General features: G+C 42.6%; 1 protein-coding gene across 1 annotated transcript in view; it reads left to right on the forward strand.

Moving 5' to 3' along the window:
* Window positions 1-17274, forward strand: part of eif2b3 (eukaryotic translation initiation factor 2B, subunit 3 gamma) — a 29907-nt gene extending 12633 nt beyond the window's left edge. Inside the window, exons 6-12 of the mRNA XM_070975089.1 lie at window positions 4963-5052; window positions 7529-7665; window positions 7890-8080; window positions 9372-9434; window positions 9650-9798; window positions 13573-13676; window positions 17035-17274. Of these exons, the coding sequence (XP_070831190.1) occupies window positions 4963-5052; window positions 7529-7665; window positions 7890-8080; window positions 9372-9434; window positions 9650-9798; window positions 13573-13676; window positions 17035-17087 (787 nt within the window). The 3' untranslated portion in view covers window positions 17088-17274. The remainder of the gene's footprint in view (window positions 1-4962; window positions 5053-7528; window positions 7666-7889; window positions 8081-9371; window positions 9435-9649; window positions 9799-13572; window positions 13677-17034) is intronic.
* Window positions 17275-18084: the final 810 nt, after the last annotated feature.

The following is an 18084-nucleotide window of genomic DNA, read 5'->3' on the forward strand; positions in this document are numbered from 1 at the left end:
CCCTCCCTTATTCTGTGCATCCTTCCATCCTTGTTCAACCTTCTCTCCTCTGCTCTTTTTTCTCCTCTTCCCGCTCTACGGTTTCCACATGGTTCAGGTGTGTTAGCTCAAAAACATTCTGCACATGTGAGATTGTTTGACCTGGAAATCGCTTAAACGCTGTGAAAGGACTCCAGCAGAGCTTCCCCTGGTACATTACAGCTCCACCTGTCAGAGTCTCTCGACCTGGAGGAGTGGCCCTCTGTATATTGAGAAGCCGAATCAAAATCAGAATTATGTGGATCGTGAAAGAGATTCAAGCAAAACCGTGGAGGTTCATGTTGGGTAATGTTGTTAGTTACAGTCAGTATAAAATTTACATCCATACTGAACTAATACAATGCAAAAGCACGACAACAAAAGCTTAAGAAAAGCGATTTAGAGCCTGATTGATCGAAGGAACCTCGTCTCAATGCGCATTGTAAGCAAATACAAAAGTCATATAATCCACTGTGGTGGCCTTTAAGATATTGGATCAGGAGTTTGTTTGCATCTGTTAGCAATGATGGCACAAGGCAGAGAGGCAAAATCCAATCAACACAAATACCGCATGTGCTGTTTCGTCCAAAAATCAAATGACTTCCATTGCAGTGCAACAAAAGGGCAGGATTATATTAATGCAATAACACATTTTAGTAATAAAAGATCTATATTTCAAACAGGTTTACTGCATAACTTGTGATTATGCCTTGTTCTGAGTGTAACAAGAGCCATCAATACAAGCTTTTTCAAGTGTATGAAGACTGGAAGTCATGAAGGGATAACTCAGTAATTATTATCTTTTATTCATATGCTTGTATGTCAGTTCTTTTGTGTGTCCACTCTGTTTTATGGATGCTCTTCATGTTTTTTCCAAATGTCAGAATCTGAATCATTTGGCAGGCTTTGAAAGCTAAAATCTAAATGCTGGCATACATATCAGTCTGGTTTTAATTTTCCTTTTTCTGCAGCCTGTTATTTCTGACACTACAAAACGTGAACGTTAGGCCTGAAACAGTCAGTCAATTTTAACCGTTTTCTCACCTTTTATCAACTAAACAGTAAATACATGGCACAGGGTGAACCGGCCTTGTCAGTCGTCCGGGGAACTACACCGCCAGGGCCATGTGCACTTTAGGCTTATTGCCCAGGTTCAAATATGTTAGTCAGCTCAATTAAGAAAGCATCTATGAGAGTTACAATGGTATTAAGGGAATCACACACATTTTAATTTGAAGGCTACAGTTAAAATGCACTGACTAAATCCCAAGCCCTTCAGCCCTGTTGGCTCTGTAGTGGAAACCTGACTAATGAGGGTATTAACAATCAATCTGCTGCATCTGAGTCATCGTCCGCTGTGGGGATTTAGTTGTAACTAAATAAGACATTATGCTGTGTGTGTTTGTATGTGTTTGAGAGTTAGAGAGATGTGACTCCTCTCTCCCACTGAGGACTTTAGTGGTGCTTTAGTAGTCAGTCATTAATCCAACGGTTGAGTCATCCTTGCCTGCAGAGGCACTACATTCCTGCTCCCCTTGACACAGAGCTCTACAGCACTCATAGCAACCAGAAGTCACGTGACGCTGCTGTCAGGAAAAGCAAGATGTTTACTCTTGTTTGGGAAATGCAAGTTGTGTGTCTGCGAAAAGTGTAAACCAATAAAGTAGCATGTGGCCGGTGCTGAGTGTTTTGAATTAGAAAGTATGACAACATTTTAAAAAATGGGGAAAAAATGGTTTCGCTTCCAAATAGTCAGCGTGAATACTTAATATAAAAAATCCCATTTGAGCAAGGTCGTTGATTGGTGCGGACAATTTAGGATTCAAGGTGAAGAGGGTCTGAATTTTGGGATTTGGAGAAAAAAAAAAGTTTGTTACCAGGTTGATGCCATCCTTTGTGTTAGTGCCACGTCAAACTATTTTTGCCATTGATTGGCAGTTTTTATTTTATTTCCTGCATCAGAAACTCACAGTGATAGCTGTAGTTGCCAATGCAGGGTGTCCCACAGTGTTTTATAGTGGAGGCGCTGCGCCTCACTTGAAATAAAGAGAGCCTCTGCTAACATCAGTTTTCTGAAAGTAATAATGGGCTGTCGAAGCCTCTTGGAACGTGGGCAGCATCTGCATATCTGAAGGTGGAGGTGACTGATCTGACTGGTTCAGCTCAGCTTTTGATTGATTGCTGACATTGTTCTTTTACTCTGTGAATTTTCACATGTTGGGAAAAATACAAACAACCACAATCAAGTGCTCATATGTGGGGAAAACAGCCTCACTGGTGTGAGACACCAGGCTGAAGTTAGTTTGATAATCACCAGTTGCACACAGGTTTTTACCCAGTGGAGTCTGCATGGAGCTGAAGCGATCATATTGATCTGCTTGATTGATATCTGAGGTCAGATTGGGTGAACTGGGCACAATAAGATCTTGATTAAGAGTCCTGTAGAACGTGATTTTATTGTGAATGAAAACCCTCCACATCACTTTTAAGGGCACCTGTTCCTCCTCACGCTCTCTCTCTCTTCCTGCCTCTCTCTCTCTCTCTCTCTCTCACTCACCCACAGGTGCCAAACAGTGATGTCACATGCTGGGTGTTCCCATAAATTCCACGTTAAGCCCACGATACACACACACACACAGGCACACACATGGGAAATGTTGTATGAATAAATACATTTGACAAACACCCACGGAGCGTGTCTGTGTGTGTGCACGCACATGTGTTTTTTTGCTTTTGAATAAAATACCTTAACACAGATGGACACACACACTGTTTGATTTATGGTTTTCAGCATCTGGTTGTAAAATATGTGTGACCAAGCAATCCTCACTCTAGTTATACTGCAAGCCTGGTGAGGAGACGGGGAGAGAGGGTCGAATGGAGATGACAGGAGAGAGCTGGAAAAAGGAGAAAAGAGTTGATGATGAAATGAAGAGGAAGAGAAAATAAGTGTGTAGGTAAAGTGTGTGTGTTGTCATACAGGGTTCATTCAGCCCCATGCTGTGTTCAGTATCCTTTCCTGAATCATGGCAGATCATTTTTTTAACATTTATTTTTTTTTGTTATTATTAATTTCTCTGCACATGTGAAGAGGTGCTCCCAGTGAAGAAGAATTTTAAGCCTTTATTGTGTTAAATCAAGCTTCATTTTGTGTTTTAAGAAATACTTACAATACTTTTATTGTGGAATGTTTCCCGCCTTTAATATTAGCTGTTTGTACAGAAGACCAAATTTTTTAAGAGTACTGTCTGCTTAGGTGACCATTTTTACTCCTGGCAATGCTGGCCCCATCACTGGTACTGCTGGTCTTGATGTCTAGCCAGTTTGGTTAACCAGTACTGGTGGCTCTGGTTAAAAGAATAGAGGAAACGGTTTGCTTGGCGAATGTTTCTGTAACTCAATAAGGTCAAAACTCATAAAGTGGAAAAACATAACAAATACACATGCTTCCATTCAGGCCATGATGGGTCCAATGATCTGAATCGCATACCGTGAACATTTCAGGCACCAGATATCAACACAGCTAAACACCTCCACCATCATCGTCAAAACACTAAATTAGGGCAATACCTTTGGGACGAATGATGTTAATCTCTCCCGTGGAGTTTCAAGAACTTTCACAATCAAGGTTGTTTAGTCAACTTGTCGTGGCCCAGCACCTCTCGAAGACATTTGTATTTTATGTGTTTGTCAGGCAAGCACAACATTGGCTCAGACATTACCATGCTAAGATATTAGCCAAGATTGCAGTGTTGCATGAATACTTTGGTGATAACCACACTGCTGGCAGAGAGGAGAAGTGTCAGAATTGATATTTCTGGCTGCACCCAGGACATGATGTCAAATCTCATATTTTATTTCTATTAGTTTGTTGTTAGACATTAGTTTGTATTGATTTGAGTATGAAACTATCAGTCAGCTTGCTCAGAACTGAATATGACTGCAAACAGTGAACACTGTGTCTGCTTTTAATCTTGTCAACATTATTGTTGTGTGGTAATGAGACGCAGGCTTTTCAAATCAATCTGCTTTTACAACTTTAAAAATCTAAATCACTGCAGCATGCTTTTGAAAAATGGCTAGCAGTAATGGAAGGTATATGTGATTAGGAGTAAATGGTCTTGAACATGTGAAAGCAGTGGTATGGTCCTTTCAGGAACAATGTACCCCACAGTTTTTATTATGTAGTGAGTGAAAGGGCAGGGGAAGAGGAGGATGGGTCGTAGTAGAGGGTGAAGGGGTGAGGGTGGACTTGTTTATTGAATCCTGGAGGATAAAATGGCTTTCTTTGGCTCTCGCTTCGTAAATGTCACATGTTCAAACTCAAGCCAACGTATGTCGTATAATGTGTGAATGAGTGAATGCATGAGTGTGTGTGTGTCTGCATGCATGTGCCCCCCCCAGTCAACATAAACCTGTCTCGCGGCAGCCGCTCAGTGGGGCGACATCTACGGTAGCTGCCAGAGGACAATAGACAGATGTCACTTTTCTTTGACTTTTATGTAAGTGTACGGCCGTGTCTGGTTTCCATCAAATGTTCCTGTCCTATGAGCAAAGCGGAGGTAAATTAAAAGGGCTTTCAGTAAATGAGAAGCAAACATAAAACATAAAAACAGCAGGTGATGAAAAGAATCAAAGCAGGTTGTCCTCTGAGTAGCAGCCAGGGTATAGCTGTTTGTCGTGAAATAGGGGTGTGTGTGTGTGTGTGTGTGTGTGTGTGTGTGTGTGTGTGTGTGTGTGTGTGTGTGTGTGTGTGTGTGTGTGTGTGTGTGTGTGTGGGGTGCAGTAGGGACTCCATTTTGCTCTATTCTTTCAGCCTTTATGTGTAAAATATCAGAGACAGTTCTTTTATTGGTCTGTGTGAGGGTTTTGCAAAGCAAGCTAACATATGAAAAGTCCATTTTGTGATCATCTTCCTCTTCTGACCGTTTGTCTTATCCGCAGACATCCCCGGATGCACATCAAAACAGGCCTTGTGGACGCCCACCTCTACTGTATGAAAAAAGCAGTGGTGGACTTTCTTGCTGATAACAAGTGAGTTCTTTACTTATTTCTCAATGTGAACTTAGGATTGAATGTATAATTTGACAATCAACAATCCAACTTTGTATTTTAAGCCCAAATCTTTCAAAAATAATGTGAAAATGACCAGTTTGTGTCTGCAGTACACGCACATACTTGAACCCACACAGTCAAACAGACATTCACATTCGCTGCTTAATCTGTAGCAAGTGTTAAACATGGTTACATGGTGTGTAAGGCTTTGAAAGGGCCTGTTAGCAGGGTATTCTAGCGAGGTGTTAATTTGTTTTACTATGTGCTACTGAGGCAGGCTGTTAGGCCTTTAGCCTCTGAAGTAGGGCAGTGTCACAGGGAGCCCTCTGCAGCCGCTGGGCATTAGATGCATGTTTAGACTCTGAGAAAACAAAGGATATATATGATCCATCAGCTCATATTATAATGTTTTGCACTTAAACTTGGTGTTAGCAATGAAATAATAAAATTTGATATGGGTGTACCAATACAGCCACGTCATTATTCAGGGCAATTTGCAAAAGGCATTGTGGTTTGAAGCAGATATTGAAGTAGAAAATCAGTTATTCCTCCTCATGTGTATGATGTGCAAAAACAGCAGATTCTTGCCCTCAATAAGAAACAATACAGAATAAAATGCTTTGGCAAGAATGTTCTCATTGTAATAAAGAGTGAATGTTGGAACGTGGTTGGGTACAACGCTTAGTTATTTCCAAAGTGAAGATGGTAACGTGATCTTCAGAAGTGGCCTGATTGCCAGAAAAAAAGAGGAAAATAAGACAAGACTGGTAGGTTTGGAAATCAGTCTGTCAAACATCAGAGGAGCTTGTCAAAAACACATAATTGAATAACCACTCCAGCAAAGAAAGGCGATCTATATGCAGCATGCTCATTATCTCGGAGCACGAGAGAACACCAAAGCAGCGACTTTTAAAAAGGATTCTTGATATCATTTCACTCTGCTCCGCCCACACAGCCAACTAATGTTGCAATGCATATTTAAACAACATAATGTGTATTAATATCACAAAGTATTGCTACACAGCCAAGTTAAATAGTCATTAGATCCGACCAGGTCTTTCCTGCTCTGCCCTCCCGTCGGTATTAGCTCAGAAGAAGTCTTATCTCATCCTTTCGACCATTATTCTAAGTTTTTGTCAAACAGTGCACTCTCGAAAGGGAAGATCTGGAGTAGCACATTAAAGACTGCTGACAGAAATATCAAGCATGTTTGATAAGGACCGGACTACATCCTGAAGCATTCCAAGGTTGCAAGCTCATGAACAGCACGATGCCAAGCTTCTCAAAACAGGGTGGTGACGAGACTTTGCTCATGTGTGTCATGTTTTTTGGAAACACTAGAAAGTGGGCACTTGGCTGAAAGTTAGATTCTTGGAATCTATTTTTGCCCAGTTTTACATTTTTACAATTTTAAATGGAGTGTGTCCTCATCGTGCTAGTTTCAGTTAAAACATAAATAAATCCAAAACCAAGCCAACGAGCACAAATCTTCCAGCTATGCTCCATCTATTCATCCACGCTGAATACTTTTGGTTAAGGCGAGGGACACACTTGAATATAGTAATTTGCCGTAGAGATGTAGATATAAATCTCACATCATTACATCACTAACGCACCCTCTGCTGCCACCATATATCATCTCCGTTGTTAGATGACTCATTTCTTTCTTGAGCCCTTTTCTCGGACTTTCTTTTCACAGCTCATCTCTCCCTCTCTCTCTCTCCTCCTTTCTCCTCCTTGCTCTTTCTCTGTCTCTTGCTCGAGGAGAGAAATGGACAGAGTAACTGTTGTTTTTCTCCTGTCATTCAGATGGAAATTCTAATCTCCCTTTAAAAGAAAGTAAGAGAGGGCAAGTGACAGGGGGAGGCGGGAGGGGGGGGGGCGTGGGGAAGGAACACTGAGCACAGCACAGTGCAAAGAGGAGGAAGAAGAAATTAAGATGGGGAAGTTCCTCCTGTTTTACAAAGAGAGGGACTTGAAGCAGTGTTCAGCTTCACCTGCTTATCATGAGAGTCATATTTTTCCATTACTTCAAGTTCTTAAGGAGCACATAACTACTGCTGTAAAGATAATATAGATATACACCTACTTATATTACGGCCTGGATCAATACTCTCTGACTGACTCGGTGAATGTTCATTGATTTTGCACAAATGCAGCTGTACATGAGTGTGATGCAGTCATGTGACCCTCTGAATTATTACATTACCAAGACATCAGCACCATGAAGGAGTGCAGCATCAGACTGCAGCAGCTAAATGACTGAATCGATTTATTCGCTTTAGGATGTCTGTTTCTTCAAATTAATCCCTGTTTCTGACATGACCTTGACCTTTTTCCCACTCTGTTGATGTATAATCAGATTTTGAGCACAAATTGAAAGACATTACGTGTGATGCTGTTGACTTTGTAGGATGCTTTAGTTGAAATCTCGTGTCATGGTCTTGTATCGTAGGTCCATCTCATCAATCCGTGGCGAGTTGGTACCATATTTGGTGCGGAAGCAGTTTTCCAAACCAACCAGCATTCAGAAAATCAAAGACGACGCGGAGGATCAGAACCAGAAGAAGAACGACGGCTCTACAAGCCACGGTCAGTGTTTGCACACGTCACATCTTCACACATCAAAGTCAGGGGAGACACTTTTAACAGTCACACCACTGTAACCATTTTTAAAGCAGCTCTTGGTGGAGAATTTGCTTTAACAAGCTGACAAAAAAACGATAATCAAATGCAAAATCTGCCAAAACAGTGTGTGTGCATCATCATTTGAACTCTGTTCTTCCTCCTCTCCACGTCCCTTTTTTTTTGCCCAGAGCTCCTCATCTCATCACGAGACGAGCCTCTCCTCCAGCTGGCCCAGGAACGCTCCTGTTGGAACGACCACCACGGTGACATGAGCGAGGCCTACCACGGAGGAAAGCTCCGCTGCTACGTTCACATCATGGATGAGGGCCCTTGCTACCGCGTCAACACGTTAGCTGCTTACATAGAAGCAAACCGACTGGTGAGTCTGACGTCGGCCTGCTCCTTTGAGGGTTTTTGATTTCGAACGTGTACGTTTTCAGTGCCTGGATATCGACATGTGTACGTGGCTTTAATTTCATGACATAGAGTATTAGAAATGCAGATATTAGTCTGGTTCCAGCCTTTTAAATGTAACAATTGTTTTTCCTTGTTATATGTGACAGTCAATTGAGCATCAGTTGCAGTTGCAGTTGCAGAAAAGCTAATTGCAGACATCAGCATGGTCTCAAAATTGTGAATCATTTTTTCACATTTTTATAAAAATATTTCAAGGACTAATTGAGACAATAGTAAGCTGATTCATCAGTAATGAAAATAATTGTCCTAAAATAGTATTGTTTTTTCTCATACCTCTTCTGCCGTCACTTTCATATTGTTTTACCACTTGTATTGCATTGTATGCTTATTTGAATGTTGTAAACTTGGCCCAGTGGCCCAATTCCTCCTATATTTATCATGTATTTAGTCAAGGGCTGTCAGTTTAACGTGTTAATTAGATTAATTAATTACGCTGCAAATTAACGCGCTATAAAAATTAACGCAATTAATCATGAGTGGCAAGTCAATGCGCAAGCATTTTAAATTTGGCCCTTTGAGTGACCCGTAGGCTGCAGTGGCAGGTCGCATCCTACCTGCGCCACTAGTCAAAAGCAGGGTGACAACAGACATGGATGCGGCACCGGAGAGCGAGGCAAGCCTACTTGGACCTTTGAACGGCAAGTTTATTTATAAAAAGAATAAAGACGGGACTATTAACAAGAACGCAGTGATTTGTACCTTGTGTAAAAAAGAATTTTCCTATCACCATAGCAGCTCCAGCCTGAATTATCATTTAAACGCTAAACATGTAGTTGCTGCTAGTGCCGCTCCGCCAACCCACCCAGGAAAACAAATGAGCAAAACCACGACAGAAAAACTGACAAACTCAATCGCAAAGTGGGTTGCTGCTGATTGCAGGCCGATTTCAATCGTGGAAGACGAGGGCCTAAAAGGCGTTTCAGATAGCGTCATCTGACTCTAATTTCCAGCTACCGTCGAGAACTACAGTGATGAAAAGAATTCACCAGCTGTAATGTGAATGTCAGTGAATTGTCCTAGAAATGTCCTAGAATTCAAATTCTTTATTTGGGGACCTTTAGCAGATATGAGATTAAAATGCGATTAATTAGATTAATTAATTACAAATCCTGTAATTAATTAGATTAATTTTTTTAATCGCCTGACAGCACTAATTTAGTCATCTTTCTATTCTTGTGTCTTCATCCCACTAGGCCCCGAAGCTGTTCGAGGAGCCAGCAGTCCACCCATCTGCTGTCATTTCCGAGAGATGTCAGGTCAGTATAATGCCACAGAGGTATCACGATTCATGGTTCAGATTTCTGTTGTCTTACATTTCCCTCTTAATTTGCAGTTTTAGTAATTGTCCTTCATCACAGCTCACTTGCTGTTATCTCTTTCAGAGTCGAATTTGCGCTTTATCGTGGCTTGTGTGTGTATTTACGTCGGTGTAACGTTACTGTTTGTGTGCGTGTGTTCTCGCTGCTCTCAGATGGGATCAGACAGTATGATCGGAGCGCTGTGCCAGGTAGCAGATAAGACGTCCATAAAGCGGTCCACCATCGGGAACTCCACTACCGTCAAAGAGAAGGTCAAAGTTACCAACTCTATCATCATGCACGGGGTTACCATCGAGGAGGGGTGAGAACACACACGAGTACAAAACACATGCACACACTCGCTGACGAGAAATACTTCTGTGAATTCATTAATTTAGCTGGAAAAAGAATTTCACCTTCAAGGCATGTTTATGAATTAAAGTCAGCTTTTGTTCGGTGTTCGGTTAGTACATGCATACAGTGTGAGGAAAATGAGTGGAATTCAGTAAACAAAGATTTCAAAATAAAATCTCATCTTGCCAGGAAAAAACTTGTATGAACACCTTTAATTACAATGCACGTTTTCATAGTTTTACATTTTTAGATCCATTTATGTGCCACACTCCCAAAAACAAGCGTTGAAGGGACAGTTCACCCCAACATCAAATTAGGGTTAGGTTAATTTCCTCTTACCTGCAGTGCTGTGGGGTGAACTGTCCCTTTGCCACATTTTGGTCTTGACACATAAAAGCAGCAGTTTGCCTTGTTCTTCATTCATTGCATATCTTCCCATTGATTTTTCTGGGCGCTCCGCTGTGCAAACGTGTGTGTGTTGGGAAGATGCTTGTGCATGTGTGTGTCCGTTGATGGGAGGTGTAATAGGTTTTGTTTTCTGTTCCCTGTGGGGTCAAACAGGGAGCGCTGAGTTAACAATGCATCTATTGGTGTGCAACCAGCCAGAGATCAGTTCCAAACAAACACAAAGCTGCTGAACTGAGACACACAACATCCATATATTGCATTTAACTGCTAATTTACTCGCCTTTAGCAAGTTTCCCACTGGTTATGGAATTTGTGGAACACTGTGGGGGCTTGAAAGATGAAGTCCAGGCAGCAAAAGTCGGGGCTATTTGATTATTCTCTTTTTGAAGTTAAGTAACATTGAAATGATTGATTGATTACTATTTTGAATAGCGGCTAATCAAATGCCAGAAAATGTGTTGAATTCCACTTTGATAATCTATTAAGTCATTCTTACATGAACCCCTAATTATCATTTTAAGTAGCTTTAAGTTTGGCTATAGGATCATCTCAAGAAGAAAGGTCTTGCACATAATTTTGTAGACATTACCCCAAAATTCAGCCATATATGGAACTCTACAAATACAAGAAAAGATGTAAAGACCAGCTTTTATTAACTTTGTGTTATGCACATTTTTTTGTACCTTCAGGTGAAATATCACCTAAATGAACATAGAAGGAGGAACAGTTGCAGCTCGAGGAAACTCAGAAGGCCCATGCAGGACATACAAATATTGTATGTGTCACATTATGATTTCACTTGGGGAGGACTAAAATACCCATCTGACTGGTCATGTGTCGTGATCAGCCAAGTTGCTCATCAGGACTGTCAAATGCAGCCTGTAGATAAAGTGGTCAAAATGGCTGCTTTGTTGCAACAGGAGAGGATTTGTACAAAGAGCGTCAGTCGCTACTGTAGAATTAGCATGTAGATTGATCTGCTCAGTCTCTTAGCCAGAAACCGTGGTGGAAAGAGACTCATCTTGGCCTCAAGTCTGGATTTTAATGCACTTATTCACAGGCTCCTTTTCTTTTATCTCAATTTCTTACTCCTCCCTCTCTTTTCTCTCCATCAAGGCCTCAACGCCATCTCTCTCCTCTCTCGCTTTCTGTCTCTCTCCATCTCTTCTTAAGCCTTTCAGGGACCCCAGCCAGCCAGCATGGGGACCCTCATCATGCCCATGTAGGTGCACGCACAAAGGCATGAAAGAACGAGAGAGACAGGAGAAGGGAAGAAAGAAGCGAGGGGAAAGCAAGCTAGCACGCAAAAAAGAAATTGCAATTCTTTCTTTTCTTTCTTTTTTTTTTGAGGACATAAGAAGGAAGGAGAAAGAAGGAAAGAAAGAGCCAGTGTGAGGGGATTAGCAGACCCCGGCCATGTCGCAGAAACCCCTCGCATTTCTGGTTTCTTTGTTTGGAGCTGACCAGAACTTGTTGACAAAGCGCTGCGTGTTTGGGAAGGGGGGTAGTAGGGGTCAACTTTCCAGGGGGGTTGGCACAGGAGGTGGGGGTTGACGTGCGTGTGTGTGTGTGTGTGTGTGTGTGTGTGTGTGTGTGTGTGTGTGTGTGTGTGTGTGTGTGTGTGTGTGTGTGTGCGTGCGTGTGAGAGCGAGGGGGGGTGGGGGGGGGGGGTCATGGCAAGGAGGAGCCCTGGTGTTAGTAATTAGTGGTGTTTCAGCTCCGAAGCTTCTTTGGTGGTCTCTCTCTCTCCCTCTCTCTCTAATGTTTCAAAACTCTGAATCTTGTAATCTCCCATCACCAACTACCACCGCTACCTCCTAGGTAGTCACTTACACACACACACATACACACACACACACACACGCGCGCGCACTCCTTTCTCCCTCTCCCTCCAGGCCTAACCACCTGAATAGAATGGGCCAATACAAACCTGTCTGTTTGTGAGGCGCAGAGGGCCAAGTGTGTGTGCGTCACTGCCTGGGCAAGACCAACATGTGTTCTCCACTGGGCTCCCCAAGCTACTGAAGCACACATTCTCAAACACACACACTTACACATACACGCCCTTCACGGTTAGCCGACACAGGACACACTGTCTGTGTCAAGACTGTCTGTGTCTCCCCTCCAAGAATTTTATGGCGATGGTTTGGCTGAATGTGAGCGTGCACGGTGGGTCGGCAGCACCAGCTCAGGTGGGACTTTAGGATTAGGCCAACAATATCAACCCACGCACACATGCAACACAGCTCGGGCCGCTGTTGTTCTTATATATGCTAATGTGTCATTTAGTTCAGTTGATTTGGAACGTTTGAGCCTTCGGAGCAGGTGGGAGGATCCCTGACGGGAAAACAAGCTTCCTACTGTCAGTTTGACCTCCAGTGTGGCGCTCACTCCACAACTGTGCAAGTAGAGAAGCTGAACAGCCAACAGTGGAAGGCTGTGGCCGCACTGTTCGGCTCTGGGTATGAATGTTCTTAGCTGAGTGTGTGCGTCTGTGCTCAAGGTACGGGGAAGAAACAGAGTGTGAACCATAAACATGTTCGAATCTCCTGTGGGCCCAAAGAGCAAACAGCAGAGTCAGAAAATCAAGTTTGAACACCACCAAACCTATCCTAGCAAAATATGACTCTTTAATTACTCCGGAGTTTGTAAAGTATCGGTTTGTACCAGAAATGAGCCACTGGCTCAGCACTGTCAGGCCCATATGCACTAATGCAAGGTTTGAGGATATTATTGAATGGCTGTGAATGTTTCATTGTTGACAATTTTGTTTCTTTGCGCCTTAAAATTGAACCAACAGTTTAAAGAAAATCAACTTAAAACCTTTCTGAGGGTTGGATTTATTCCAGATCTGCTCAATTAGACTGCAGTATTTTTTTTTTAGCAAGGTGTTCCTAATGAACTATCATCTGAGCGTATATTACTTTAGTTTTTAGCTTGTGACACATTAAAATGAAGCAATATCTTTCTGTCACCCCACATCACTGGTTATGGTCTTAATGTGGACATGAGATCATAAGAGGTGAAAGTATTAACTTAGTATTATCTGCAGGGAAGAAAAGTGTTTGTCACAGAAATAGCAATTTTTTTTCTTTATTTTCATTTTTTATTATCTTGTGACCCCTCAGATTTTTCTTGTCACCCAAAGGGGGGGTCACAACACACAGGTTGGGAGCTACAGCTATAGAAAATATAAGCAGAATGCAATTAATGTAATTTGTGTGTGTGTGTGTGTGTGTGTGTGTGTGTGTGTGTGTGTGTGTGTGTGTGTGTGTGTGTGTGTGTGTGTGTGTGTGTGTGTGTGTGTGTGTGTGTGTGTGTGTGTGACTTCCAGGTGTAACATCCAGGGCAGTGTGATTTGCAGTAATGCTGTCATCGGCCGAGGAGCAGACCTCAAATACTGTCTGGTGGGAAACGGACAACGGATTGAACCAGAGGGTGAGGTCCCCCACCATAAACACACACGCAAAACGATGCCCTCGAAATTTGCGCCTTGCATTTAATTTTTTCTCACAGCAGCGACGTGCACAGACATGATGACGCGCTGTTGGTTTAACTTAAAAAAAGCAACCCTAACCCTGCTGCTTATATTTTAGCCAGCTAGCTTGCTAGCTAAGATTGGTTCATGTAATAGCATAATATAAGGAAATATTGCACATTGTTCAGAGGGGACCTGGAGCCCTCACACAACAGAAACAATATGTTTGGATGCCAGCCACTGCTGCACTACCTGTGTAAATGGGTTTTGCGCAGGTAGCTTCAACCCGGCCTCGTGCACGTCCTCATCTCAAAGCCACTGTTAGCACACGGTGCCTTGCTCAACAACCTCTCGCATCATTAGTCCAACTGAATGTACATTATAGCATTTAATCCATTTGAATATAGCAAAACAAACAGGAACTGATCATTTTGCATTCCCAAATCAAATCAACTGGATGCTGAAAGAACGGACAGAATAAACAAAGGCTGGACAAAATAACAGAAACACCTTACATTATTACACCATTCAGTACAACAGTTTATCTGTTGAAGCTCGTCATGTCCACGTTTTGTTGTTGCTATTATTTTGTCCACCCCCAGCCCTTCTCTTTATCTCAACTAAGATAACGTGGCAATGTATGTGTGTGGCATCTGTTTGTAAGTGCCAAGTGTTCGAGCCCACTAGGAAAGTTTCTTAATTCTGAAGTCTGTGTGATAGAGAGATTTGTCAGAGATTTTTTTTATTTCCTTAATCCTCTTGTCCCCAAAGCTAGCTCGGTGTGTGTGTGTGTGTGTGTGTGTGTGTGTGTCTGTGTGTCACATTGATGGAGAGGTTAGAGAGCAGGGCCAGAACAGGACCACCCGGAATTCAACAGCAGCAGCCTCCAGCCACATCCAACACACTCTCTCACACACACACACGCACATATAGAGAAAGAGAGAGCGAGCTCAGCTACCAGACTGAGCAGCCTAATTGAGTGAACAACAGGGTGCTCTAAGTAACAACAGTGTGAATTTGAGCTAAACTCACCTAAAAATGTTTGAAACCTTAGAGACTTTTCAGAGCATCCAGTGAGCGATCGCTGCAAGCGAACTGATCTCGCTTCAGCTTTTGTTGGCAAAGGCTTCTCCCACTGGAGAGCAACGAGCTGCTAACATTATGCTGTTGAAAACAGGAAACGTAGACCCCTGGTTGCATAATTGTTCTGTATACACTGTATAGCCAAAGTCCAGTCACACAATAGCAAAGTTCTTTTTGTCTTTGATGGACATTAAATCTGTCTCAGTGTCTTTTACTGTCACTGGCACATAGACACACTGTTGTTTTCATTGTTTTTTGATTATTAGCTTCTTGTATTTTCTTGTTATCTCTTCTCCTGTAGTGAAGTCAAGTGTATTTTAAATAGCCCAAAACCACACGTTTTCCTCAGCAGGCTTTACAATATGTAGAGCATGCAGCAGTTTCTTATTCTTATTCTCAATTTTACTGTAGAAAAACTCAACAAAACCTCCACGACTGACCAGGGGAAATAACCATTAGTAATGCTAATGAGAACAAAGGGGAATAATGCATTTTTAGGGTCCTAAATTTAAAGTAATCGGTCGGCATTGCTGTTTTGAAAAGAATACACCATTAATCTACTGTAATTCACTTCCAAACATGCCTTTTTTGGTAGAATCGCCTTCTGCAAGCATATCGATCAATTCATCTCGATTAGGTCGGATTAGATTCATACAACGCGCTGACGATCAACCTCCTCTCCTGTTTACTTTAAATTCTATTGTTAGAAAGCACAGTATTGTCTCTCGCACACCAGTCTCTTTGGCTGACCGTAGACTGCAAAAGACATTACGCACCCACTCTCCTGCTGAAGCTGTTAGCAGCCAAGGACCACCCTGCCAGTCAGACTTACACACATACATGCACACACACACATACACACACACAGATACAGGCCTGTCAGGTGTTGATATTTAAAAGATCCATACCTTTCCTCTGGGTGCTTTGATAAATACACACATATGGCATGAATTGAAACAGTGGACAGTCATTAGAGAAGTGCTGCTTCTCTAACGGTGCCCCATGATTACATTTAACCACGTAAATATGTAAAATGTATCGTCTCAATACATGTGAACACTGTGTTAGTTATGATGAATCAACAGGCCCGATATAAGTAACCTTCCTCTCCAGTCACTCCCTCTCCTGCTGTCCCATGCTCCATTTGTCCTCCCCTCCACGCAGCAGAGGATAAACTCATTCTGAGCAACAGATTCCTTCACACTAAAACCTGTCTGTGTGGACGGAACATAACTCTCTGCCACCGTTTGCTTTGGATCAGCACCGACGCTCGCAGATGGAGGGCTGCGGGGAGGAGCGGCGGCCGCTCTCCTCATGCTGAACCAGCTTTGGGTTGAGGGAGATAGCGAGAAAATGCTGGCAGACCCAGTTTCAAGCATCATCTATTTCTTTTTGGGAGGTTCAGGTAGCGGTCAGCGTGACCTAAGTCTTACCACGCGGAAGATTCTGGGACTGATTTCAAATACATGAAAGCACCATACATATGCAAGTTGTAGCCCATTAACTATAAATTACACACATATTCATTTATTTCCCACCTGCCAGGCAGCCATTGTTTCTTCTTCTACCAGTCTGTTCATGTGACTCTAAGCTCAAAAGGTAACTCGGTACCTTTAATGGGGTAAAACATAGCAAACCAGTGGTATGATCATTTACATGTGAAGTCTGTGCTTGTCTTCAGTAAGAGTGTCTCAAACCAAAATTTTCAAAATGTCCACAGACTCTGGCCACATTCTAACTGGGTCAGACTGTATTTTCATTTTCAGATGTTACCTCAGTCAGCATCTCACGAATACCGGCTTTTCATGATTTGATTGATTAAACATAAAAGAGCAAAGCCATGTCCCTCTGTGGGTGGCATGCCTTCAAGATGAAAAATGCTCTTTATTGGTTGCATTTACCACCATATTTATATTCTATCCATGGTTAGGATGTCCACGAAATTTTTGCCCTGTGTAATCCTTTTTTAATAGTATCTACACACTGTTGAAACTGGGCCATGTGTAATAGTAGATGGAAATGATGACACCTCCTGTTGGCTGAGGATAATTTTGACCTTAATGTACTTGTACAGCATCGCTTTACTGGCTGTCACTTGACCATTACAGATTTTTTTGGTTATCCAATGTGTTTTGGTGCTGATATGAACTTCATATCCGGTCAGCACAACCAGAAGCAGCACCGACCTTTGACTCCTTTCCTGTGTGAATTTCTAAATTTCTCTCCGTTCTCCAGCTGAGAGGACGAACGAGGTCATCGTTGGTACCGACCAGCTGATGGAGATCTAGGTCCCACGGGGAACGAGTGGAGTCATCTCATTTACCAATCGAAGAGCAGCAGAACACAGAGGACAACTAATTCACTGGCTGACTGACCAATCAGAAGCCTGGATGCTACTTTTTGGTTCTACACTCACTCCTCATAAGCTTTTTTGTATATTGTGCCCAAATAAAGACAAGCTTCAAACCATGAATCAATATGTTGGTGTTTGTTTTGTTTTTTCATCTTTTAGGAATGTTAGTGACAGGTCTTCATGGCATTGGCTGGCAGTTCCCGGTACGTGTTTGTAATTGTTTTACCACACTGGTTATTATCAGAGCTTTACTGTCTCCTAATAGCAGGTCTCAATTACTCAATTTCCCCTGTTTGAGAGGGTGGAGCACAGACGCGAACACGTTTGAATGTGCATGGGTGTTTACACATGCACACACTGTGCAGCTGTGAAGACCAGAGATGGAGGAAAAAAAGCAGTGGGAGGGGTGACCACAATGGCGTGGGGGTTAAGTTTATTTGTACACAAAAATGGTGTATGTGTAGGCCCCGGACCACCCAGCTTGATCATGTATCAGCTAACACCAACACCCCACCCTCGCACACACTCACACGAACACGGCAGAGGAGGAAACTGACTCGCGGCTGACACTTTTCTTTCTTTTTTCTCCTCTTCTTTCCCTCTCTGCTCCCTTTGCTGTCACAAGATTTATTGCATTCCTCCGGCAGAGCATTTCTTAAATTACAGGTTTGAAGTTCCTTGGTCACGAAGGAACAGGATGAGGACAGGGATGTCTGTGGGGGTGCTTTGTATGTACGTGTGTGTGTGTGATTTACCGTCCTCTGTTTCCTATTGTGTCTGTGGCCTTGCAGGAGTCATTTAGACTGTCTCTTGTGGCCTTATTACGTGATTTTTGCTGTGTGTGTGTGTGTGTGTGTGTGTGTGTGTGTGTGTGTGTGTGTGTGTGTGTGTGTGTGTGTGTGTGTGTGTGTGTGTGTGTGTGTGTGTGTGAG

The sequence above is a fragment of the Chaetodon trifascialis genome, chromosome 11 (assembly GCF_039877785.1).
Source record: "Chaetodon trifascialis isolate fChaTrf1 chromosome 11, fChaTrf1.hap1, whole genome shotgun sequence".
In the NCBI taxonomy this organism is placed as follows: domain Eukaryota; kingdom Metazoa; phylum Chordata; class Actinopteri; order Chaetodontiformes; family Chaetodontidae; genus Chaetodon; species Chaetodon trifascialis.